Source organism: Rhinoderma darwinii, chromosome 4, assembly GCF_050947455.1.
Source record: "Rhinoderma darwinii isolate aRhiDar2 chromosome 4, aRhiDar2.hap1, whole genome shotgun sequence".
NCBI lineage: Eukaryota > Metazoa > Chordata > Amphibia > Anura > Rhinodermatidae > Rhinoderma > Rhinoderma darwinii.
Window position 1 is genome coordinate 12,516,908 of NC_134690.1, and position 21,344 is coordinate 12,538,251.

The 21,344-nt window shown below is 42.9% G+C and overlaps 1 protein-coding gene across 1 annotated transcript in view; it reads left to right on the forward strand.

The window, feature by feature from the left end:
- LOC142759021 (uncharacterized) overlaps positions 1 to 2,207 on the forward strand; it is a 136,857-nt gene extending 134,650 nt beyond the window's left edge. Inside the window, exon 3 of the mRNA XM_075860825.1 lies at positions 1,118 to 2,207. Coding sequence (XP_075716940.1) covers positions 1,118 to 1,274 — 157 coding nt within the window. The 3' untranslated portion in view covers positions 1,275 to 2,207. The remainder of the gene's footprint in view (positions 1 to 1,117) is intronic.
- The last annotated feature ends 19,137 nt before the right edge of the window (positions 2,208 to 21,344 follow it).

Consider the following 21,344-nt stretch of genomic DNA (forward strand, 5'->3'; position numbering starts at 1 on the left):
ATTATATACAGAAGATACCCAGGTTATACCAGCATGGTCCATATCTCTATATACAAGAAGATGTATAACTTATACCAGCTGTACATATATAATTATATACAGAAGATACCCAGGTTATACCAGCATGCTCCATATCACTATATACAAGAAGATGTATAACTTATACCAGCTGTACATATATAATTATATACAGAAGATCCCCAGGTTATACCAGCATGCTCCATATCACTATATACAAGAAGATGTATAACTTATACCAGCTGTACATATATAATTATATACAGAAGATACCCAGGTTATACCAGCATGCTCCATATCACTATATACAAGAAGATGTATAACTTATACCAGCTATACATATATAATTATATACAGAAGATACCCAGGTTATACCAGCATGCTCCATATCACTATATACAAGAAGATGTATAACTTATACCAGCTGTACATATATAATTATATACAGAGGATACCCAGGTTATACCAGCATGCTCCATATCACTATATACAAGAAGATGTATAACTTATACCAGCTGTACATATATCATTATATACAGAATATACCCAGGTTATACCAGCATGCTCCATACCACTATATACAAGAAGATGTGTAACTTATATCAGCTGCACATATATAATTATATACAGGAGATACCCAGGTTATACCAGCATGCTCCATATCACTATATACAAGAAGATGTATAACTTATACCATCTGTACATATATAATTATATACAGAAGATCCCCAGGTTATACCAGCATGCTCCATATCACTATATACAAGAAGATGTATAACTTATACCAGCTGTACATATATAATTATATACAGGAGATACCCAGGTTATACCAGCATGCTCCATATTACTATATACAGGAAGATGTATAACTTATACCAGCTGCACATATATAATTATATACAGAAAATACCCAGGTTATACCAGCATGCTCCATATCACTATATACAAGAAGATGTATAACTTATACCAGCTGTACATATATAATTATATACAGAAGATACCCAGGTTATACCAGCATGCTCTATATGATTTTTGCCTTTTTTTTTTACTATTCTCTATAGTGTATGATCCAGTTGACTTTACTTTGCTTCTCTATTAGACTGAAGAAAAACTTCCTTCTGATGAATCATCTGCTTCAAACAACCTTCCACTTAGCGGAGAAGTTGGACAAGACATCTGAAGATCTGGACATCTTTCTAGGGAAACAATTGGAAAGATCCACTGCTCTGGCTTACAGAAACATGTTGAAATCATGAACATGGGCCAAAAGCTTCATCACGTCTAGGGCTGTTCCTAGAGATGAGGGGGTCCTGTAGCAAAGACTGGCTGCTCCCTTCCCCGGAGAAGAGCTCCCTCGTCACATCCCATGTAGGAGAGAAGATCCCTTGGATGGATTTCCCCTATGTGTGGCTTTTACGGAGGTGCCTGTGAGATGCGGAGCCTTGTGTAGGTTAAAACTGACCATTGGAAAAGGTGATGGGGCCAATCTGAGTTAAAGCCCCTTCTCCATGTGCCCCGTAGTAGATACATGGGCTACCACTATGGTACACATTCACTTGACCACCACTGAGGACTGACGTAATCACAGCTAACATGTGACAGGACAAAGCGTAAGCTACATGATGTATCTACGACACAATGGCGGCTCCGTCTCTATTAAGTTTAGTTCTTCTCGTGCATTGTACGCCATGGCGGTTGTTCAGAAATCCATATATGCAGCATTTTCTTATATAGATGTAAATGTACAAGATGTTACCATATAAGAGCCAATGTATCTCCGAGTTATGGGTATTTTACTGATGTTATGTATTCCTTCATATAGTAGATGTGATAGAGGATTGGTAATATGGTAGTGTAGTAATAATGGCGCCATAGTAAGTACTTGTATTACCTGGGAACATAGAGAGTGAAGAATATGTCTTACAGAATGGAGTGAAAAACAGATGAAATGATTAGATTTCTTTAGACCATTAAATATTATTTCCGTCTTTTAATTTAAATAGATTTAAAATTCTGCGCTGATAAATTTCTTATTATATCTTTATAGAAGTCTGAGCTTTTTTTTCTTTCTGATACAAAGCTCCAAATCCCCTCCATAGACATAGATTTAATAGATATAATTCTGGCTTCCTGCCGTCACCACTAGAGGGAGCTTACTACATACAGTTTATATATTGAACTTTATGATAACACAGTATGCAGTAAGCTCCCTCTAGTGGTGGCTACAGGTGCACAGTATTTTATCTTTTAACTCCTTAACGACATGTCACTTACTAGTACGGGCTGAGCGCGCTCCATACTCTACGGGTGATGGCTGTGTTATACGGCCGTCACCTCACTGTAACGGGCGGAATCAATGATCACTTTGATTCCGCCCGTTTAACACCTTAAATCACGACTGCTGCATTTACATTTTTAGAATCAGGGGGCGCCCCCTCAAACCCGCCATTGAGCGCCCCTGCGACACGATCGGCCACTGATAATGGTTGTCAAGGCAGACTGGGGGCCTAATGAAGGTCTGCCATCTTTGTAAACCCTGTCTCCGGCAGGGCGTCAAAAGAGACTGTCAGTATCACGATATACTGCAATATATTAGTATTGCAGTATATCATGTAAGCGATCCAACGATCGCTGGTTAAAATCCCCTAGGGGGACTAATAAAAAAAAGTATTAAAAGTTTTTTGCCCGTTTCACCCCACAAATATTGTTTTTTCAGCTTCCCAGTACATTATGTGGTGCAATAAATGGTCCCATGAAAAACTACAAATTGTCCCACAAAAAAACAAACCCTCATACGGCCATGTCCACAAAGAAATAAAAAAGTTATGGCTTTTGGAAGGCGGGGAGGAAAAAACTAATACGAAAAAACACAAATTAGGCGTGTCCTTAAGGGGTTAAATCAGGGGATTTGGAGCTCTGTATCAGAAAAAACAGAGCTGTGATTTCTATAAAGATATATGAAGAAATTAATCGGCACAGAATATTGGACTAAAAAATGACTTGACAAAAAAAAAAGTGGAGCTTTACTTTACGGCTATGTTCACACGGCAAACAAAAAACGGCTGTAAAATACGGAGCAGGTTTCAGGTTTAAAGCATCAGGCGTTTTTTGATGCCTTTTTTACGGACGTTTTTGGAGCTGTTTTTCTATTGGGACTATGAAAAATGGCTCCAAAAACGGCTCAAGAAGTGACATGCACTTCTTTTTTTACAGGCCGTTTTTTTTTTTTGTTAAGCGCCGTTTTACAAACGGCCACGTAAAAAAACGCCCCGTGGGAATAAAACGTGGTTTTTACCATTGAAATCAAAGGGCAGATGTTTGGAGGCGTTCAGCTTCCGTATTTTCAGCTGTTTTTTCGGGGGCATTTACGGGCCATGTGAACATGTTCTTATGGAGCTTCTCCAGGAAAATACAGCAAGACCTCCGAGAAGAGAAGAGTAAGGGTCCTCCTACTGCCATACTAATAGAACTCAGCCTTACATATGATGGACCATGGGTGAGGCGTATATCCATAGGGGTCTTTATATGTATCTCAGCTGGGATACATACATACATATCTATGGATAAAGGACATGTTGACAGAGGAGCATTGCTACAGGGGGCGCAGAAGTAACAGTGGTACCTGGGCCCAATGCCCCCTCTGCCACATAAGAAGACACCAGTATTATAAAGAGTACATGGTAGGGGGGACTTCATAACTTTGACCAGGATTTATGGGATACAATTGTAGATCTCTAGGGATCTATATATATCTGTTATGTATTTTATATCCCTATGGATCAATGGTGCACATTCTACAAACAGCAGCTGCTGGTGGTCCTTGGAGAGAGGGGGCCGGGTCCAAGTTGGTCTCATCTCCTTTCAACTAGGTGGCGAGAACCTGTTCAGGACTCCCCTTTTCGGAGGACCAGTATTGTTGGCAGACAAGGGTTTGAGGAACTGGACCAACATGGAAAGGGCAAAGATCGGGGAAAAACAATAGGCCCTTTGGTCATGAGGAGCAAAACTCAGCACCGTAATTTTTGCCCACTTTGATCTTTGCTACGGGACCCCCTCTCTTCTATGTCTGCCTTTCCTATACATGTTGAATATGTCCATATAGATCTGGGTAGGATTCCTATGTGAGAGACATATATTTTGTTTGTGGATGCAGGATATGCTGAAACATCATCATCTATAGCTATAGGTTACTTCCATAGGGATCCAGCTAGGTATTGGATATCTCCATGGAAGTTGGACGTGGCTGTAGGAATCTTCTTAAAAATCTGACTTCAGATTTCTACATAGTTGTCTGTAAATGAGGAATAGATGTACATAGACTCATCTATGGACCTGAGATACTTCCATAAGTCACTAGTACAGCAAATAAAACCTCCTGTGACCGATTCTGTAGCTATAAACTTAATCTAATGATACAATGGTCACCTAGGAAGACAAGCGACTGCTGAATGCCCTAAACATACACTATGGGGTAGACAGGGCACCATAAGGAAAAAAATAACGCTATGTGTATATTCATGGAGAACCTCTTATGGGGAGTGGGGACCTTTGGAGAACCCCTAGTTACACATCCCATAGATTCCTAGTTAGACCTCCTACATACTCGTCTTCTTGGGGTTGGTGGACTAAGTGGTCAATGTATTGATAATAACCATAAATTTCTACAGATTGATTGGTTGTAGTTTCTAATTGGGATCACTCCTCGGCCTCATCCACCATTGTGCTAGTTCATATCATCTACTCGAGCTGACATAAGTCATTAAACCCTTGTAAGGGCCAACCAGACGTCTTCCAAGACGTTAGTAATATCTTCACAAGTAGTAACTCATCTGTCCCGTCCTCCAGTCACATTCGAAGAGTCAAGAGACATTTAATAAAGGTGATAATATAATATTTAAGGGCAGTCGGATAAGGTCAAGAGATACCTGGTCTTCATTAACAAAGTCCTCTCCTGTATCTAGATGTCAAGATGATGTCACTACTGAACAGCCGTCAATTGACAGGTACAAGAAACCAACATTCGATTGCAAATCCAGAAGGATCACAATATTGATGTGTATATAATATAACGAAGTAACAGAAGCGAGCCTTTACCTAAGTGACCCACTGATGTTCCGGGTATACTGGCGGACTATACTCACTTATATAATATAGCCCCTCTATACTACCTGGTAACTGACTGCACCCCTTAATGTGAACACAGATTGCTAGTGTTCACATTAAAGGGGTTTTCCAGACAATAAAATATGATGGCCTATCCTCAGGATAGGCCATCAATAGCTGATGGGTCGGGGGTCCCGGGAGTCAGCGATCAGCTGTTTTGAAGGGGCCGCAGCTCTCATGAGAAGAGGAGAATCCAGCTCTACTATCTCTGTCTCTATCTCTGTCTGTCACATGTACGGAAGCAGCAGCAGCATAGAGGGCATTATATAGCAGTAATAAGCAGCGTATCTGAGAATCCAACACTGGGGGGACATAGAAATCATACTAGCAACGTATGTCTCCTCTCAACTTCCTCCTCCTGCTTGTCCTTCCCTCTCTATAAACTTCTATAAGCAGCGTGTGTGTCTCCTCCTGCTTCCTCCTCCTCTTCCCCCTCCCCTCTCAATGGTTTTCCATGGACAATGTCTGTGTCTCTCTTTCTCCCTCTGCTCCCATCTCCATAGACTTCTGTTGGCAGTCTGTCTTTATCTCTCTCACTTTCTCTTTGCTCCTGCTCCCGCCTCTCCTCTCTATAGACTTTATGGGCAGCATGTTTGTGTCTCTCTCTCTGCTCCTACACCCTCCTACTACTTCTCCCTCCCCTCTCCATAGTTTTCTATGGGCAGTGCCTGTCTCTGTTTCTTTCTCGCTCTCTGCTCCTTCCTCCTGCTACCCTTTCTATAGATATCTAAATGCAGTGAGTCTGTATCTTTCTCTCTCTCTTTGCTCCAGTTTCATCCTCCTGCTCCCCGCTCTCCTCTCCATAGACTTCTGTGGGCAGCGTATCTTTATATCTCTCTCTCTCTGCTCCTGCTCCATCCTCCAGTTACCCCCTCTCTCTCTCTTTTCTACTGTTCCATTCTCCTGCTCCCACCTTTCCTCTCCATAGACTTCTATGCACAGTGTGTCTGTGTGTCTCTCTGCTCCCTCATTCCCTCTCCATAGGCTTCTATATAGGCAGCGTCTGCATCTCCCTCTCGCCTTCCTGCTCCCCCTCCTGTTCCCTCCTACTCTCTTCATAGACTTCCATTGATAGCGTGTCTGTTTTTTTCTCTGCTCCCTCCTCCTGCTGCCCCTCCCCTCTCCATAGACCTCTATGAGCAGGGTGTCTGTCTTTCTGCCCCTGCTCCCTTCTCTCCTCTCCATAGACTTCTGTGGGAAGCATGTCTGCATCCCTCTCTCTGCTCCTGCTCCCTTCTCCTGCTTTCCCCTTCACTCTCCATAGACTTCTAAGGGCAGGCTGTAAAAAGAGGAATCTGTCTCCCCCTGCTTCCGTCCGTCTCCTCTGTTCTGTAACTAGGGAATAATTTTGCTTGACAACATGGGTTCGACAGCAGATTACAGTAATGGAAACACCTAGTCAGTAATGAACATATATTAGTATGGATAGAACAACCAAATTTTAAACTTTATTTCAAACTTATTTAGCAATAAGTAAAATACAAAGTTTATATATCATATATCAGGTTACCTGACATATAAACGTTGTATTTGAATGACATTAGCATAAATTGTTTGAAAATTTAGCTTAAATTTAATTTGCATCCAGTCTAACCAACATGCAGATGTAGCAGTGCTGAAGTTGTCATCGAACTATGTCTTTTGTTCATTGTGATAACTTACTGAGTTAATATAGCACATTCAACTGCAATCTTATGGAATACTGCAGTAAACAGATAATATCCCAGAACATTATGCCAAAGTACAACCTCAACTCTGCTACACCTAAATTAAATCTATGAGTGTCATTATCCCAGGTATTAGCTAAAAATTGTTCTCCTTACTGCAAACTGTGTTATTATTAAGTTCAATCACACTTTTGAAGAAAACATGTCCGGTCTGGGTACACTGTATCAATTCAGCCCTTAATCCACATGTAAAATGAGTGTCCAACTATACAGTAACTTTCAGGTTTCCTAGCGATTACTTGACTTCCTGTCTGGGTGACTACGATTTTCCCCTCATTCGAACTTTACAGGTAATCGCTCAAATGTTTAATTAATATTCTGCAGCTGCCATATTAAAGTCAATAGGATTTGTAAAAATCTGTATACACTGTGCTCCCCCTAGTGGTGACTACAGGTAACAATAATTTTATCATGTAACTCTATATCTGTGTGGAGGGACGCAGTCTTCAAAGGTGTATATTCAGTTTAAGGATTTGTCCCTGAAAGTCGTCCTCTTATTTCGAGTTAGTCTAATCCAATATTTCTGGAAAAACCAAGTGACAATTGGAACCGTCACCCAGCTTTTTCAGACTCCTGAACATGAAAGTTGATTGTTATGTAGTGATACATTCTCTGCTGCCATATCGCTGTATAACTAGTCATTTTTTTTAGAAAAGCTGGGTGAGAGTTGTTATGGCCACCATATTGGTAGTCACCCAGCTTTTCCAGAATCAGATATAACTATGAGTCAAATTCATAACAACTAAATAGAAGAGGACGACTGAAAAGCTTTCATTTAGTTGAAATTTGTATGATTTTTGGGGAAATGCTGTTAAATAGGACTTCCAGAGGAGGCGGGGCCAGAGTGGTGGAGGCGGAGTCATGCAACTTTTTTATAATTATAAATATTACGACAAAAATAAAATACAATTTGTCTGCAAAGTTCCAGCTTGTTGAGTATATTGAGTCATAGAGGATGATGTGCCCAAGATCAAAGGAGCGGCTGATTACATCCCAGAATCCCCTTGGAGTAGAGCAGTAATCATCGCTGGTGTCTTTTATATATCAGTGACACTTTTCACAGTGCTGAGCAATTTTCTAGTCGCCCTGATAGAGAAGCTACCAGTAAATAATGGTTTTGTTGATTGCTACATTACAGGGAACGTCTTGGGACTCGGTCTACAGTCTCTTTTGACGTATATTAAGACAAAACGCTCATTAAGTCAGTGGTTTAGAAGTTGTTCTCTTGTGAAATGAATTAAAGATGGGATGAATTACAGATGAACGTTCTCATGAGATCTCCAAATCTTGTAAGAAGTTGTAAGAATGTATAGAGTTTGAGTATCTGTCAAGAAAAACAGGGATTGTGCGGCACTGACAACTGATGTAAAGTGGGCAGGGAGGGCTATTCTGACAACTGATGTAAAGTGGGCAGGGAGGGCTATTCTGACAACTGATCTAAAGTGGGCAGGGAGGGCTATTCTGACAACTGATGTAAAATGGACAGGGAGGGCTATTCTGACAACTGATGTAAAGCGGGCAGGGAGGGCTATTCTGACAACTGTTGTAAAGTGGGCAGGGAGGGCTATTCTGACAACTAACAAGCAAAGTGTGGAGCTCTGACGACTTGAAGAAAACAAGAAAGGTCCTGACTATTAAAAGATAATTTAAAGTCCTGACAACTTACTAGTAGAGTCTTTGATGCTGACAACTAACATGGGATGGGTGAGACTCTGACAACTGTCAGAAGACAAGAAGGATTCTGACAATTAACAGATAGAGTGTAAAGTCCTTGTCACGGCTGTAGAGTATGTGGAATCAACAGACCGCTCCGCCGTAGCGGAAAAGCAGCTGGCCAAACAATAGTCAATAACAGTGACTCGGTCAAGAGTACCTGGGAGGATGTTCAGGCAGATGCTCGGAGTAACAGACACGTGGCACAGGTGATGTTTGGCGAGGCAGATGGCACCAGACGTGGTGGGTGATACAAGACACGGCAGATGACACTAGACGTGGCAGATGATATGAGACGTTACAGATGAGGCACACACGACTCCAACTATAGGCTTAGGAACAGGAACGAAACACAGCAACAGGATACTGAAAGCAGGAAACGGGAACACTGGGAGCAGGATACAATTAAGGAACCATATGCATAAACGAACACAGGAAGACTGACAACACAAGAGGAGGAAGGGCAGAGTCCTTTTTAAAGTCCAGGGTGTCACTGGGTTGGTTGGGAAACTTAAGACATGTGCGCGTGCTGGCCTTTTAAGGCCAGGAGTGAGCGCGCGCACAACCTACGGGACACAGAAGAGCGCTGCAGCAGTGTGTGTCAGCGTATATGTAGATACATGGAGATGAGGAGGTCACTGGTCAGTATATGTGGATACATGGAGATGAGGAGGTCACTGGTCAGTATATGTAGATACATGGAGATGAGGAGGTCACTGGTCAGGATATGTAGATACATGGAGATGAGGAGGTCACTGGTCAGTATATGTAGATACATGGAGATGAGGAGGTCACTGGTCAGTATATGTAGATACATGGAGATGAGGAGGTCGCTGGTCAGTATATGTAGATACATGGAGATGAGGAGGTCACTGGTCAGTATATGTAGATACATGGAGATGAGGTGGTCACTGGTCAGTATATGTAGATACATGAGATGAGGAGGTCGCTGGTCAGTATATGTAGATACATGGAGATGAGGAGATCACTGGTCAGTATATGTAGATACATGGAGATGAGGAGGTCACTGGTCAGTATATGTAGATACATGGAGATGAGGAGGTCACTGGTCAGTATATGTAGATACATGGAGATGAGGAGGTCACTGGTCAGTATATATAGATACATGGAGATGAGGAGGTCGCTGGTCAGTATATGTTGATACATGGAGATGAGGAGGTCACTGGTCAGTATATGTTGATACATGGAGATGAGGAGATCACTGGTCAGTATATGTAGATACATGGAGATGAGGAGGTCACTGGTCAGTATATGTAGATACATGGAGATGAGGAGGTCGCTGGTCAGTATATGTAGATACATGGAGATGAGGAGGTCACTGGTCAGGATATGTAGATACATGGAGATGAGGAGGTCGCTGGTCAGTATATGTAGATACATGGAGATGAGGAGGTCACTGGTCAGGATATGTAGATACATGGAGATGAGGAGGTCACTGCTCAGTATATGTAGATACATGAAATGATTAGGTCACTGGTCAGTATATGTAGATACATGGAGATGAGGAGGTCACTGCTCAGTATATGTAGATACATGGAGATGAGGAGGTCACTGGTCAGGATATGTAGATACATGGAGATGAGGAGGTCACTGGTCAGTGTATGTAGATACATGGAGATGAGGAGGTCACTGGTCAGTATATATAGATATGGAGATGAGGAGTTCACTGGTCAGGATATGTAGATACATGATAATGAGGAGGTCGCTGTCCAGTATATGTAGATACATGGAGATGAGGAGGTCACTGGTCAGTATATGTAGATACATGAGGTGAGGAGGTCACTGGTCAGTATATGTAGATACATGGAGATGAGGAGGTCACTGGTCAGTATATGTAGATACATGGAGATGAGGAGGTCACTGGTCAGTATATGTAGATACACGGAGATGAGGAGGTCACTGGTCAGTATATGTTGATACATGGAGATGAGGAGATCACTGGTCAGTATATGTAGATACATGGAGATGAGGAGGTCACTGGTCAGTATATGTAGATACATGGAGATGAGGAGGTCGCTGGTCAGTATATGTAGATACATGGAGATGAGGAGGTCACTGGTCAGTATATGTAGATACACGGAGATGAGGAGGTCACTGGTCAGGATATATAGATACATGGAGATGAGGAGGTCACTGGTCAGTATATGTAGATACATGGAGATGAGGTCGCTGGTCAGTATATGTAGATACATGGAGATGAGGAGGTCACTGGTCAGGATATGTAGATACATGGAGATGAGGAGGTCACTGGTCAGTATATGTAGATACATGGAGATGAGGTGGTCACTGGTCAGTATATGTAGATACATAGAGATGAGGAGGTCACTGGTCAGTATATATAGATACATGGAGATGAGGAGGTCACTGGTCAGGATATGTAGATACATGGAGATGAGGAGGTCACTGGTCAGTATATGTAGATACATGGAGATGAGGAGGTCACTGCTCAGTATATGTAGATACATGGAGATGAGGTGGTCACTGGTCAGTATATGTAGATACATGGAGATGAGGAAGTCACTGGTCAGTATATATAGATACATGGAGATGAGGAGGTCACTGGTCAGGATATGTAGATACATGGAGATGAGGAGGTCACTGATCAGTATATGTAGATACATGGAGATGAGGAGGTCACTGGTCAGTATATGTAGATACATGGAGATGAGGAGGTCGCTGTCCAGTATATATAGATACATTGAGATGAGGAGGTCACTGGTCAGTATATGTAGATACATGAGATGAGGAGGTCACTGGTCAGTATATGTAGATACATGGAGATGAGGAGGTCACTGGTCAGTATATGTAGATACATGGAGATGAGGAGGTCACTGGTCAGTATATGCAGACACATGGAGATGAGGAGGTCACTGGTCAGTATATGTAGTTACATGGAGATGAGGAGGTCACTGGTCAGTATATGTAGATACATGGAGATGAGGAGGTCACTGGTCAGTATATGTAGATACATGGAGATGAGGAGGACACTGGTCAGGATATGTAGATACATGGAGATGAGGAGGTCACTGGTCAGTAGATGTAGATACATGAGATGAGGAGGTCACTGATCAGTATATGTAGATACATGGAGATGAGGAGGTCACTGGTCAGCATATGTAAATACATGGAGATGAGGAGGTCGCTGGTCAGTATATGTAGATACATGGAGATGAGGAGGTCACTGGTCAGTATATGTAGATACATGGAGATGCGGAGGTCACTTGTCAGCATATGTAGATACATGGAGATGAGGAGTTCGCTGGTCAGTATATGTAGATACATGGAGATGAGGAGGTCGCTGGTCAGTATATATAGATATATGGAGATGAGGAGGTCGCTGGTCAGTATATGTATATACATGGAGATGAGGAGGTCACTGGTCAGTATATGTAGATACATGGAGATGAGGAGGTCACTGGTCAGTATATGTAGATACATGGAGATAAGGTCGCTGGTCAGTATATGTAGATACATGGAGATGAGGAGGTCGCTGGTCAGTATATCTAGATACATGAGATGAGGAGGTCACTGGTCAGTATATGTGGATACATGGAGATGAGGAGGTCACTGGTCAGGATATGTAGATACATGGAGATGAGGAGGTCACTGGTCAGGATATGTAGATACATGGAGATGAGGAGGTCACTGGTCAATATATGTAGATACATGGAGATGAGGAGGTCACTGGTCAGTATATGTAGATACATGGAGATGAGGAGGTCACTGGTCAGTATATATAGATACATGGAGATGAGGAGGTCACTGGTCAGGATATGTAGATACATGGAGATGAGGATGTCACTGGGCAGTATATGTAGATACATGGAGATGAGGAGGTCACTGGTCAGTGTATGTAGATACATGGAGATGAGGAGGTCACTGGTCAGTATATGTAGATACATGGAGATGAGGAGGTCGCTGGTCAGTATATATAGATACATGGAGATGAGGAGGTCGCTGGTCAGTATATGTAGATACATGGAGATGAGGAGGTCACTGGTCAGTATATGTAGATACATGGAGATGAGGAGGTCGCTGTCCAGTATATATAGATACATGGAGAAGAGGAGGTCACTGGTCAGTATATGTAGATACATGAGATGAGGAGGTCACTGGTCAGTATATGTAGATACATGGAGATGAGGAGGTCACTGGTCAGGATATGTAGATACATGAGATGAGGAGGTCGCTGGTCAGTATATGTAGATACATGGAGATGAGGAGGTTACTGCTCAGTATATGTAGATACATGGAGATGAGGAGGTCGCTGGTCAGTATATGTAGATACATGGAGATGAGGAGGTCACTGGTCAGTATATGTAGATACATGGAGATGAGGAGGTTACTGCTCAGTATATGTAGATACATGGAGATGAGGAGGTCGCTGGTCAGTATATGTAGATACATGGAGATGAGGAGGTCGCTGGTCAGTATATGTAGATACATGGAGATGAGGAGGTCACTGGTCAGGATATGTATATACATGGAGATGAGGAGGTCACTGGTCAGTATATGTAGATACATGAGATGAGGAGGTCACTGGTCAGTATATGTAGATACATGAGATGAGGAGGTCACTGGTCAGTATATGTAGATACATGGAGATGAGGAGGTCACTGGTCAGTATATATAGATACATGGAGATGAGGAGGTCACTGGTCAGGATATGTAGATACATGGAGATGAGGATGTCACTGGGCAGTATATGTAGATACATGGAGATGAGGAGGTCACTGGTCAGTGTATGTAGATACATGGAGATGAGGAGGTCACTGGTCAGTATATGTAGATACATGGAGATGAGGAGGTCGCTGGTCAGTATATATAGATACATGGAGATGAGGAGGTCGCTGGTCAGTATATGTAGATACATGGAGATGAGGAGGTCACTGGTCAGTATATGTAGATACATGGAGATGAGGAGGTCGCTGTCCAGTATATATAGATACATGGAGAAGAGGAGGTCACTGGTCAGTATATGTAGATACATGAGATGAGGAGGTCACTGGTCAGTATATGTAGATACATGGAGATGAGGAGGTCACTGGTCAGGATATGTAGATACATGAGATGAGGAGGTCGCTGGTCAGTATATGTAGATACATGGAGATGAGGAGGTTACTGCTCAGTATATGTAGATACATGGAGATGAGGAGGTCGCTGGTCAGTATATGTAGATACATGGAGATGAGGAGGTCACTGGTCAGTATATGTAGATACATGGAGATGAGGAGGTTACTGCTCAGTATATGTAGATACATGGAGATGAGGAGGTCGCTGGTCAGTATATGTAGATACATGGAGATGAGGAGGTCGCTGGTCAGTATATGTAGATACATGGAGATGAGGAGGTCACTGGTCAGGATATGTATATACATGGAGATGAGGAGGTCACTGGTCAGTATATGTAGATACATGAGATGAGTAGGTCACTGGTCAGTATATGTAGATACATGGAGATGAGGAGGTCACTGATCAGTATATGTAGATAAATGGAGATGAGGAGGTCGCTGGTCAGTATATGTAGATACATGAGATGAGTAGGTCACTGGTCAGTATATGTAGATACATGGAGATGAGGAGGTCACTGGTCAGTATATGTAGATACATGAGATGAGTAGGTCACTGGTCAGTATATGTAGATACATGGAGATGAGGAGGTCACTGGTCTGTATATGTAGATACATGGAGATGAGGAGGTCACTGGTCAGTATATGTAGATACATGAGATGAGTAGGTCACTGGTCAGTATATGTAGATACATGGAGATGAGGAGGTCACTGGTCTGTATATGTAGATACATGGAGATGAGGAGGTCACTGGTCAGTGTATGTAGATACATAGAGATGAGGAGGTCACTGGTCAGTATATGTAGATACATGAGATGAGGTGGTTACTGGTCAGGATATGTAGAAACATGGAGATGAGGAGGTCGCTGGTCAGTATATGTAGATACATGAGATGAGTAGGTCACTGGTCAGTATATGTAGATACATGGAGATGAGGAGGTTACTGCTCAGTATATGTAGATACATGGAGATGAGGAGGTCGCTGGTCAGTATATGTAGATACATGGAGATGAGGAGGTCGCTGGTCAGTATATGTAGATACATGGAGATGAGGAGGTCACTGGTCAGTATATGTAGATACATGAGATGAGTAGGTCACTGGTCAGTATATGTAGGTACATGGAGATGAGGAGGTTACTGCTCAGTATATGTAGATACATGGAGATGAGGAGGTCGCTGGTCAGTATATGTAGATACATGGAGATGAGGAGGTCGCTGGTCAGTATATGTAAATACATGGAGATGAGGAGGTCACTGGTCAGTATATGTGGATACATGGAGATGAGGAGGTCACTGGTCAGTATATGTAGATACATGGAGATGAGGAGGTCACTGGTCAGGATATATAGATACATGGAGATGAGGAGGTCGCTGGTCAGTATATGTAGATACATGGAGATGAGGAGGTCGCTGTCCAGTATATATAGATACATGGAGATGAGGAGGTCACTGGTCAGTATATGTATATACATGAGATGAGGAGGTCACTGGTCAGTATATGTGGATACATGGAGATGAGGAGGTCACTGGTCAGTATATATAGATACATGGAGATGAGGAGGTCACTGGTCAGTATATGTAGTTACATGGAGATGAGGAGGTCACTGGTCAGTATATGTAGTTACATGGAGATGAGGAGGTCACTGGTCAGTATATGTAGATACATGGAGATGAGGAGGTCCCTGGTCAGTATATGTAGTTACATGGAGATGAGGAGGTCACTGGTCAGTATATATAGATACATGGAGATGAGGAGGTCACTGGTCAGGATATGTAGATACATGGAGATGAGAAGGTTACTGCTCAGTATATGTAGATACATGGAGATGAGGTCGCTGGTCAGTATATGTAGATACATGAGATGAGTAGGTCACTGGTCAGTATATGTAGATACATGAGATGAGTAGGTCACTGGTCAGTATATGTAGATACATGGAGATGAGGATGTCACTGGGCAGTATATGTAGATACATGGAGATGGGGAGGTCACTGGTCAGTATATGTAGATACATGGAGATGAGGAGGTCACTGGTCAGTATATGTAGATACATGAGATGAGGAGGTCACTGGTCAGTATATGTAGATACATGGAGATGAGGAGGTCACTGGGCAGTATATGTAGATACATGGAGATGGGGAGGTCACTGGTCAGTATATGTAGATACATGGAGATGAGGAGGTCACTGGTCAGTATATGTAGATACATGAGATGAGGAGGTCACTGGTCAGTATATGTAGATACATGGGGATGAGGAGGTCACTGGTCAGTATATGTAGATACATGCAGATGAGGAGGTCGCTGGTCAGTATATGTATATACATGGAGATGAGGAGGTCACTGGTCAGGATATGTAGATAGATGATGATGAGGAGGTCGCTGGTCAGTATATGTAGATACATGGAGATGAGGAGGTCACTGATCAGTATATGTAGATACATGGAGATGAGGAGATCGCTGGTCAGGATATGTAGATACATGGAGATGAGGAGGTCGCTGGTCAGTATATGTAGATACATGGAGATGAGGAGATTACTGGTCAGTATATGTAGATACATGGAGATGAGGAGATTACTGGTCAGTATATGTATATACATGGAGATGAGGAGGTCACTGGTCAGGATATGTAGATACATGATGATGAGGAGGTCGCTGGTCAGTATATGTAGATACATGGAGATGAGGAGGTCACTGATCAGTATATGTAGATACATGGAGATGAGGAGGTCACTGGTCAGTATATGTAGATACATGGAGATGAGGAGGTCACTGGTCAGTATATGTAGATACATGGAGATGAGGAGGTCACTGGTCAGTATATGTAGATACATGGAGATGAGGAGGTCACTGGTCAGTATATGTAGATACATGGAGATGAGGAGGTCACTGGTCAGTATATGTAGATACATGGAGATGAGGAGGTCGCTGGTCAGTATATGTAGATATATGGAGATGAGGAGGTCGCTGGTCAGTATATGTAGATACATGGAGATGAGGAGGTCACTAGTCAGTATATATAGATATATGGAGATGAGGAGGTCACTGATCAGTATATGTAGATACATGGAGATGAGGAGGTCGCTGGTCAGTATATGTGGATACATGGAGATGAGGAGGTCACTGGTCAGCATATGTAAATACATGGAGATGAGGATGTCACTGGGCAGTATATGTAGATACATGGAGATGAGGAGGTCACTGGTCAGTATATGTAGATACATGGAGATGAGGAGGTCACTGGTCAGTATATGTAGATACATGGAGATGAGGAGGTCGCTGGTCAGTATATGTAGATACATGGAGATGAGGAGGTCGCTGGTCAGTATATGTAGATACATGGAGATGAGGAGGTCGCTGGTCAGTATATGTAGATACATGGAGATGAGGAGGTCACTGGTCAGTATATGTAGATACATGGAGATGAGGAGGTCACTGGTCAGTATATGTAGATACATGGAGATGAGGAGGTCACTGGTCAGTATATGTGGATACATGGAGATGAGGAGGTCACTGGTCAGTATATATAGATACATGAGATGAGGTGGTCACTGGTCAGTATATGTAGATACATGGAGATGAGGAGGTCGCTGGTCAGTATATGTGGATACATGGAGATGAGGAGGTCACTGGTCAGTATATGCAGATACATGGAGATGAGGAGGTCACTGGTCAGTATATGTAGATACATGGAGATGAGGAGGTCGCTGTCCAGTATATAAAGATACATGGAGATGAGGAGGTCACTGGTCAGTATATGTAGATACATGGAGGTGAGAATGTCACTTGTCAGCATATGTAGATACATGGAGATGAGGAGGTCGCTGGTCAGTATATGTAGATACATGGAGATGATTAGGTCACTGGTCAGGATATGTATATACATGGAGATGAGGAGGTCGCTGGTCAGTATATATAGATACATGGAGATGAGGAGGTCACTGGTCAGGATATGTAGATACATGGAGATGAAGAGGTCACTGGTCAGTATATGTAGATACATGAAATGATTAGGTCACTGGTCAGTATATGTAGATACATGGAGATGAGGTCGTCACTGGTCAGTATATGTAGATACATGGAGATGAGGAGGTCACTGGTCAGGATATGTAGATACATGGAGATGAGGAGGTCACTGGTCAGTATATATAGATACATGGAGATGAGGAGGTCACTGGTCAGTATATGTAGATACATGGAGATGAGGAGGTCGCTGGTCAGTATATGTAGATACATGGAGATGAGGAGGTCACTGGTCAGGATATGTAGATACATGGAGATGAGGAGGTCACTGCTCAGTATATGTAGATACATGGAGATGAGGAGGTCACTGGTCAGTATATGTAGATACATGAAATTATTAGGTCACTGGTCAGTATATGTAGATACATGGAGATGAGGAGGTCACTGCTCAGTATATGTAGATACATGGAGATGAGGAGGTCACTGGTCAGGATATGTAGATACATGGAGATGAGGAGGTCACTGGTCAGTATATGTAGATACATGGAGATGAGGAGGTCACTGCTCAGTATATGTAGATACATGGAGATGAGGAGGTCACTGGTCAGGATATGTAGATACATGATAATGAGGAGGTCGCTGTCCAGTATATGTAGATACATGGAGATGAGGAGGTCACTGGTCAGTATATGTAGATACATGAGGTGAGGAGGTCACTGGTCAGTATATGTAGATACATGGAGATGAGGAGGTCACTGGTCAGTATATGTAGATACATGGAGATGAGGAGGTCACTGGTCAGTATATGTAGATACATGGAGATGAGGAGGTCGCTGGTCAGTATATGTAGATACATGAAGATGATGTGGTCACTGGTCAGTATATGTAGATACATGGAGATGAGGAGGTCACTGGTCAGTATATGTAGATACATGGAGATGAGGTGGTCACTGGTCAGTATATGTAGATACATGGAGATGAGGAGGTCACTGGTCAGGATATGTAGATACATAGAGATGAGGAGGTCACTGGTCAGGATATGTAGATACATGATAATGAGGAGGTCGCTGTCCAGTATATGTAGATACATGGAGATGAGGTCACTGGTCAGTATATGAGGAGGAGGTGATGAGGAGGTCGCTGGTCAGTATATGTGGATACATGGAGATGAGGTCACTGGTCAGTATATGAGGAGGAGGTGATGAGGAGGTCGCTGGTCAGTATATGTGGATACATGGAGATGAGGAGGTCACTGGTCAGTATATGTGGATACATGGTGATGAGGAGGTCACTGGTCAGTATATGTAGATATATGTAGATGAGGAGGTCACTGGTCAGGGTATGTAGATACATGGAGATGAGGAGGTCACTGGTCAGTATATGTAGATACATGAGATGAGGAGGTCACTGGTCAGGATATGCAGATACATGGAGATGAGGAGGTCACTGGTCAGTGTATATATAGATACATGGAGATGAGGAGGTCACTGGTCAGTATATGTAGATACATGGAGATGAGGAGGTCGCTGGTCAGTATATGTAGATACATGGAGATGAGGAGGTCACTGGTCAGGATATGTAGATACATGATAATGAGGAGGTCGCTGTCCAGTATATGTGGATACATGGAGATGAGGTCACTGGTCAGTATATGAGGAGGAGGTGATGAGGAGGTCGCTGGTCAGTATATGTGGATACATGGAGATGAGGTCACTGGTCAGTATATGAGGAGGAGGTGATGAGGAGGTCGCTGGTCAGTATATTTGGATACATGGAGATGAGGAGGTCACTGGTCAGTATATGTGGATACATGGTGATGAGGAGGTCACTGGTCAGTATATGTAGATATATGTAGATGAGGAGGTCACTGGTCAGGGTATGTAGATACATGGAGATGAGGAGGTCACTGGTCAGTATATGTAGATACATGAGATGAGGAGGTCACTGGTCAGGATATGCAGATACATGGAGATGAGGAGGTCACTGGTCAGTGTATATATAGATACATGGAGATGAGGAGGTCACTGGTCAGTATATGTAGATACATGGAGATGAGGAGGTCGCTGGTCAGTATATGTAGATACATGGAGATGAGACGGTCACTGGTCAAGATTTATAGATACGCTGTGTAGGGTCACTCGTCAGGATATGTGAATACGCTGTGTAGGGTCACTGGTCAGGATATATAGATATGCTGTTTAGGGTCACTGGTCGGGATATGTAGATACGCTGTGTAGGGTCACTGGTTGGGATATATAGATACGCTGTGTAGGGTCACTGGTCGGGATATATAGATACGCTGTGTAGGGTCACTGGTCAGGATATATAGATACATTGTGTAGGGTCACTGGTCAGGTTATGTAGATATGCTGTGTAGGGTCACTGGTTGGGATATATAGATACGCTGTGTAGGGTCACTGGTCGGGATATATAGATACGCTGTGTAGGGTCACTGGTCAGGATATATAGATACACTGTGTAGGGTCACTGGTCAGGATATATAGATACACAGTGTAGGGTCACTGGTCAGGTAATGTAGATACTCTGTGTCGGTCACTTGTTGCTGTATATATATATACTCTGTGTAGGGTCTCTAGTCAGGATATATAGATACGCTGTGTAGGGTCACTGGTCAGGTTATATAGATACGCTGTGTAGGGTCACTGGTCAGGATATGTGAATACGCTGTGTAGGGTCACTGGTCAGGATATATAGATACGCTGTGTAGGGTCACTGGTCAGGATATATAGATACATTGCGTAGGGTCACTGGTCGAGATATATAGATACGCTGTGTAGGGTCACTGGTCAGGATATGTAGATAAGCTGTGTAGGGTGACTGGTCAGGATATGTAGATATGCTGTGTAGGGTCACTGGTCAGGATATATAAATACGCTGTGTAGGGTCACTGGTCAGGATATGTAGATACGCTGTGTAGGGTCACTGGTCAGGTTATGTAGATACGCTGTGTAGGGTCACTGGTCAGGATATGTAGATACGCTGTGTAGGGTCACTGGTCAGGATATATAGATACGCTGTGTAGGGTCACTGGTCAGGATACATAGATACGCTGTGTAGGGTCACTGGTCAGGATATATAGATATGCTGTGTAGGGTCACTGTTGGGCTATGTAGATAGGCTGTGTAGGGTCACTGGTCAGGATATATAGATACACTGTGTAGGGTCACTTTTCAGGATATGTGAATACGCTGTGTAGGGTCTCTGGTCAGGATATATAGATACGCTGTGTAGGGTCACTGGTCAGGATATATAGATACATTGTGTAGGGTCACTGGTCAGGATATATAGATACGCTGTGTAGGGTCACTGGTCAGGATATATAGATACGCTGTGTAGGGTCACTAGTCGGGATATATAGATACACTGTCTAGGGTCACTGGTCATATTATGTAGATACACTGTGTAGGGTCACTGGTCAGGTTATGTAGATACGCTGTGTAGGGTCACTGGTCAGGTTATGTAGATAAGCTGTGTAGGGTCACTGGTCGGGATATGTAGATACGCTGTGTAGGGTCACTGGTCGGGATATGTAGATACGCTGTGTAGGGTCACTGGTCGGGATATATAGATACGCTGTGTAGGGTCACTGGTCGGGTTATATAGATACGCTGTGTAGGGTCTCTAGTCAGGATATATAGATACGCTGTGTAGGGT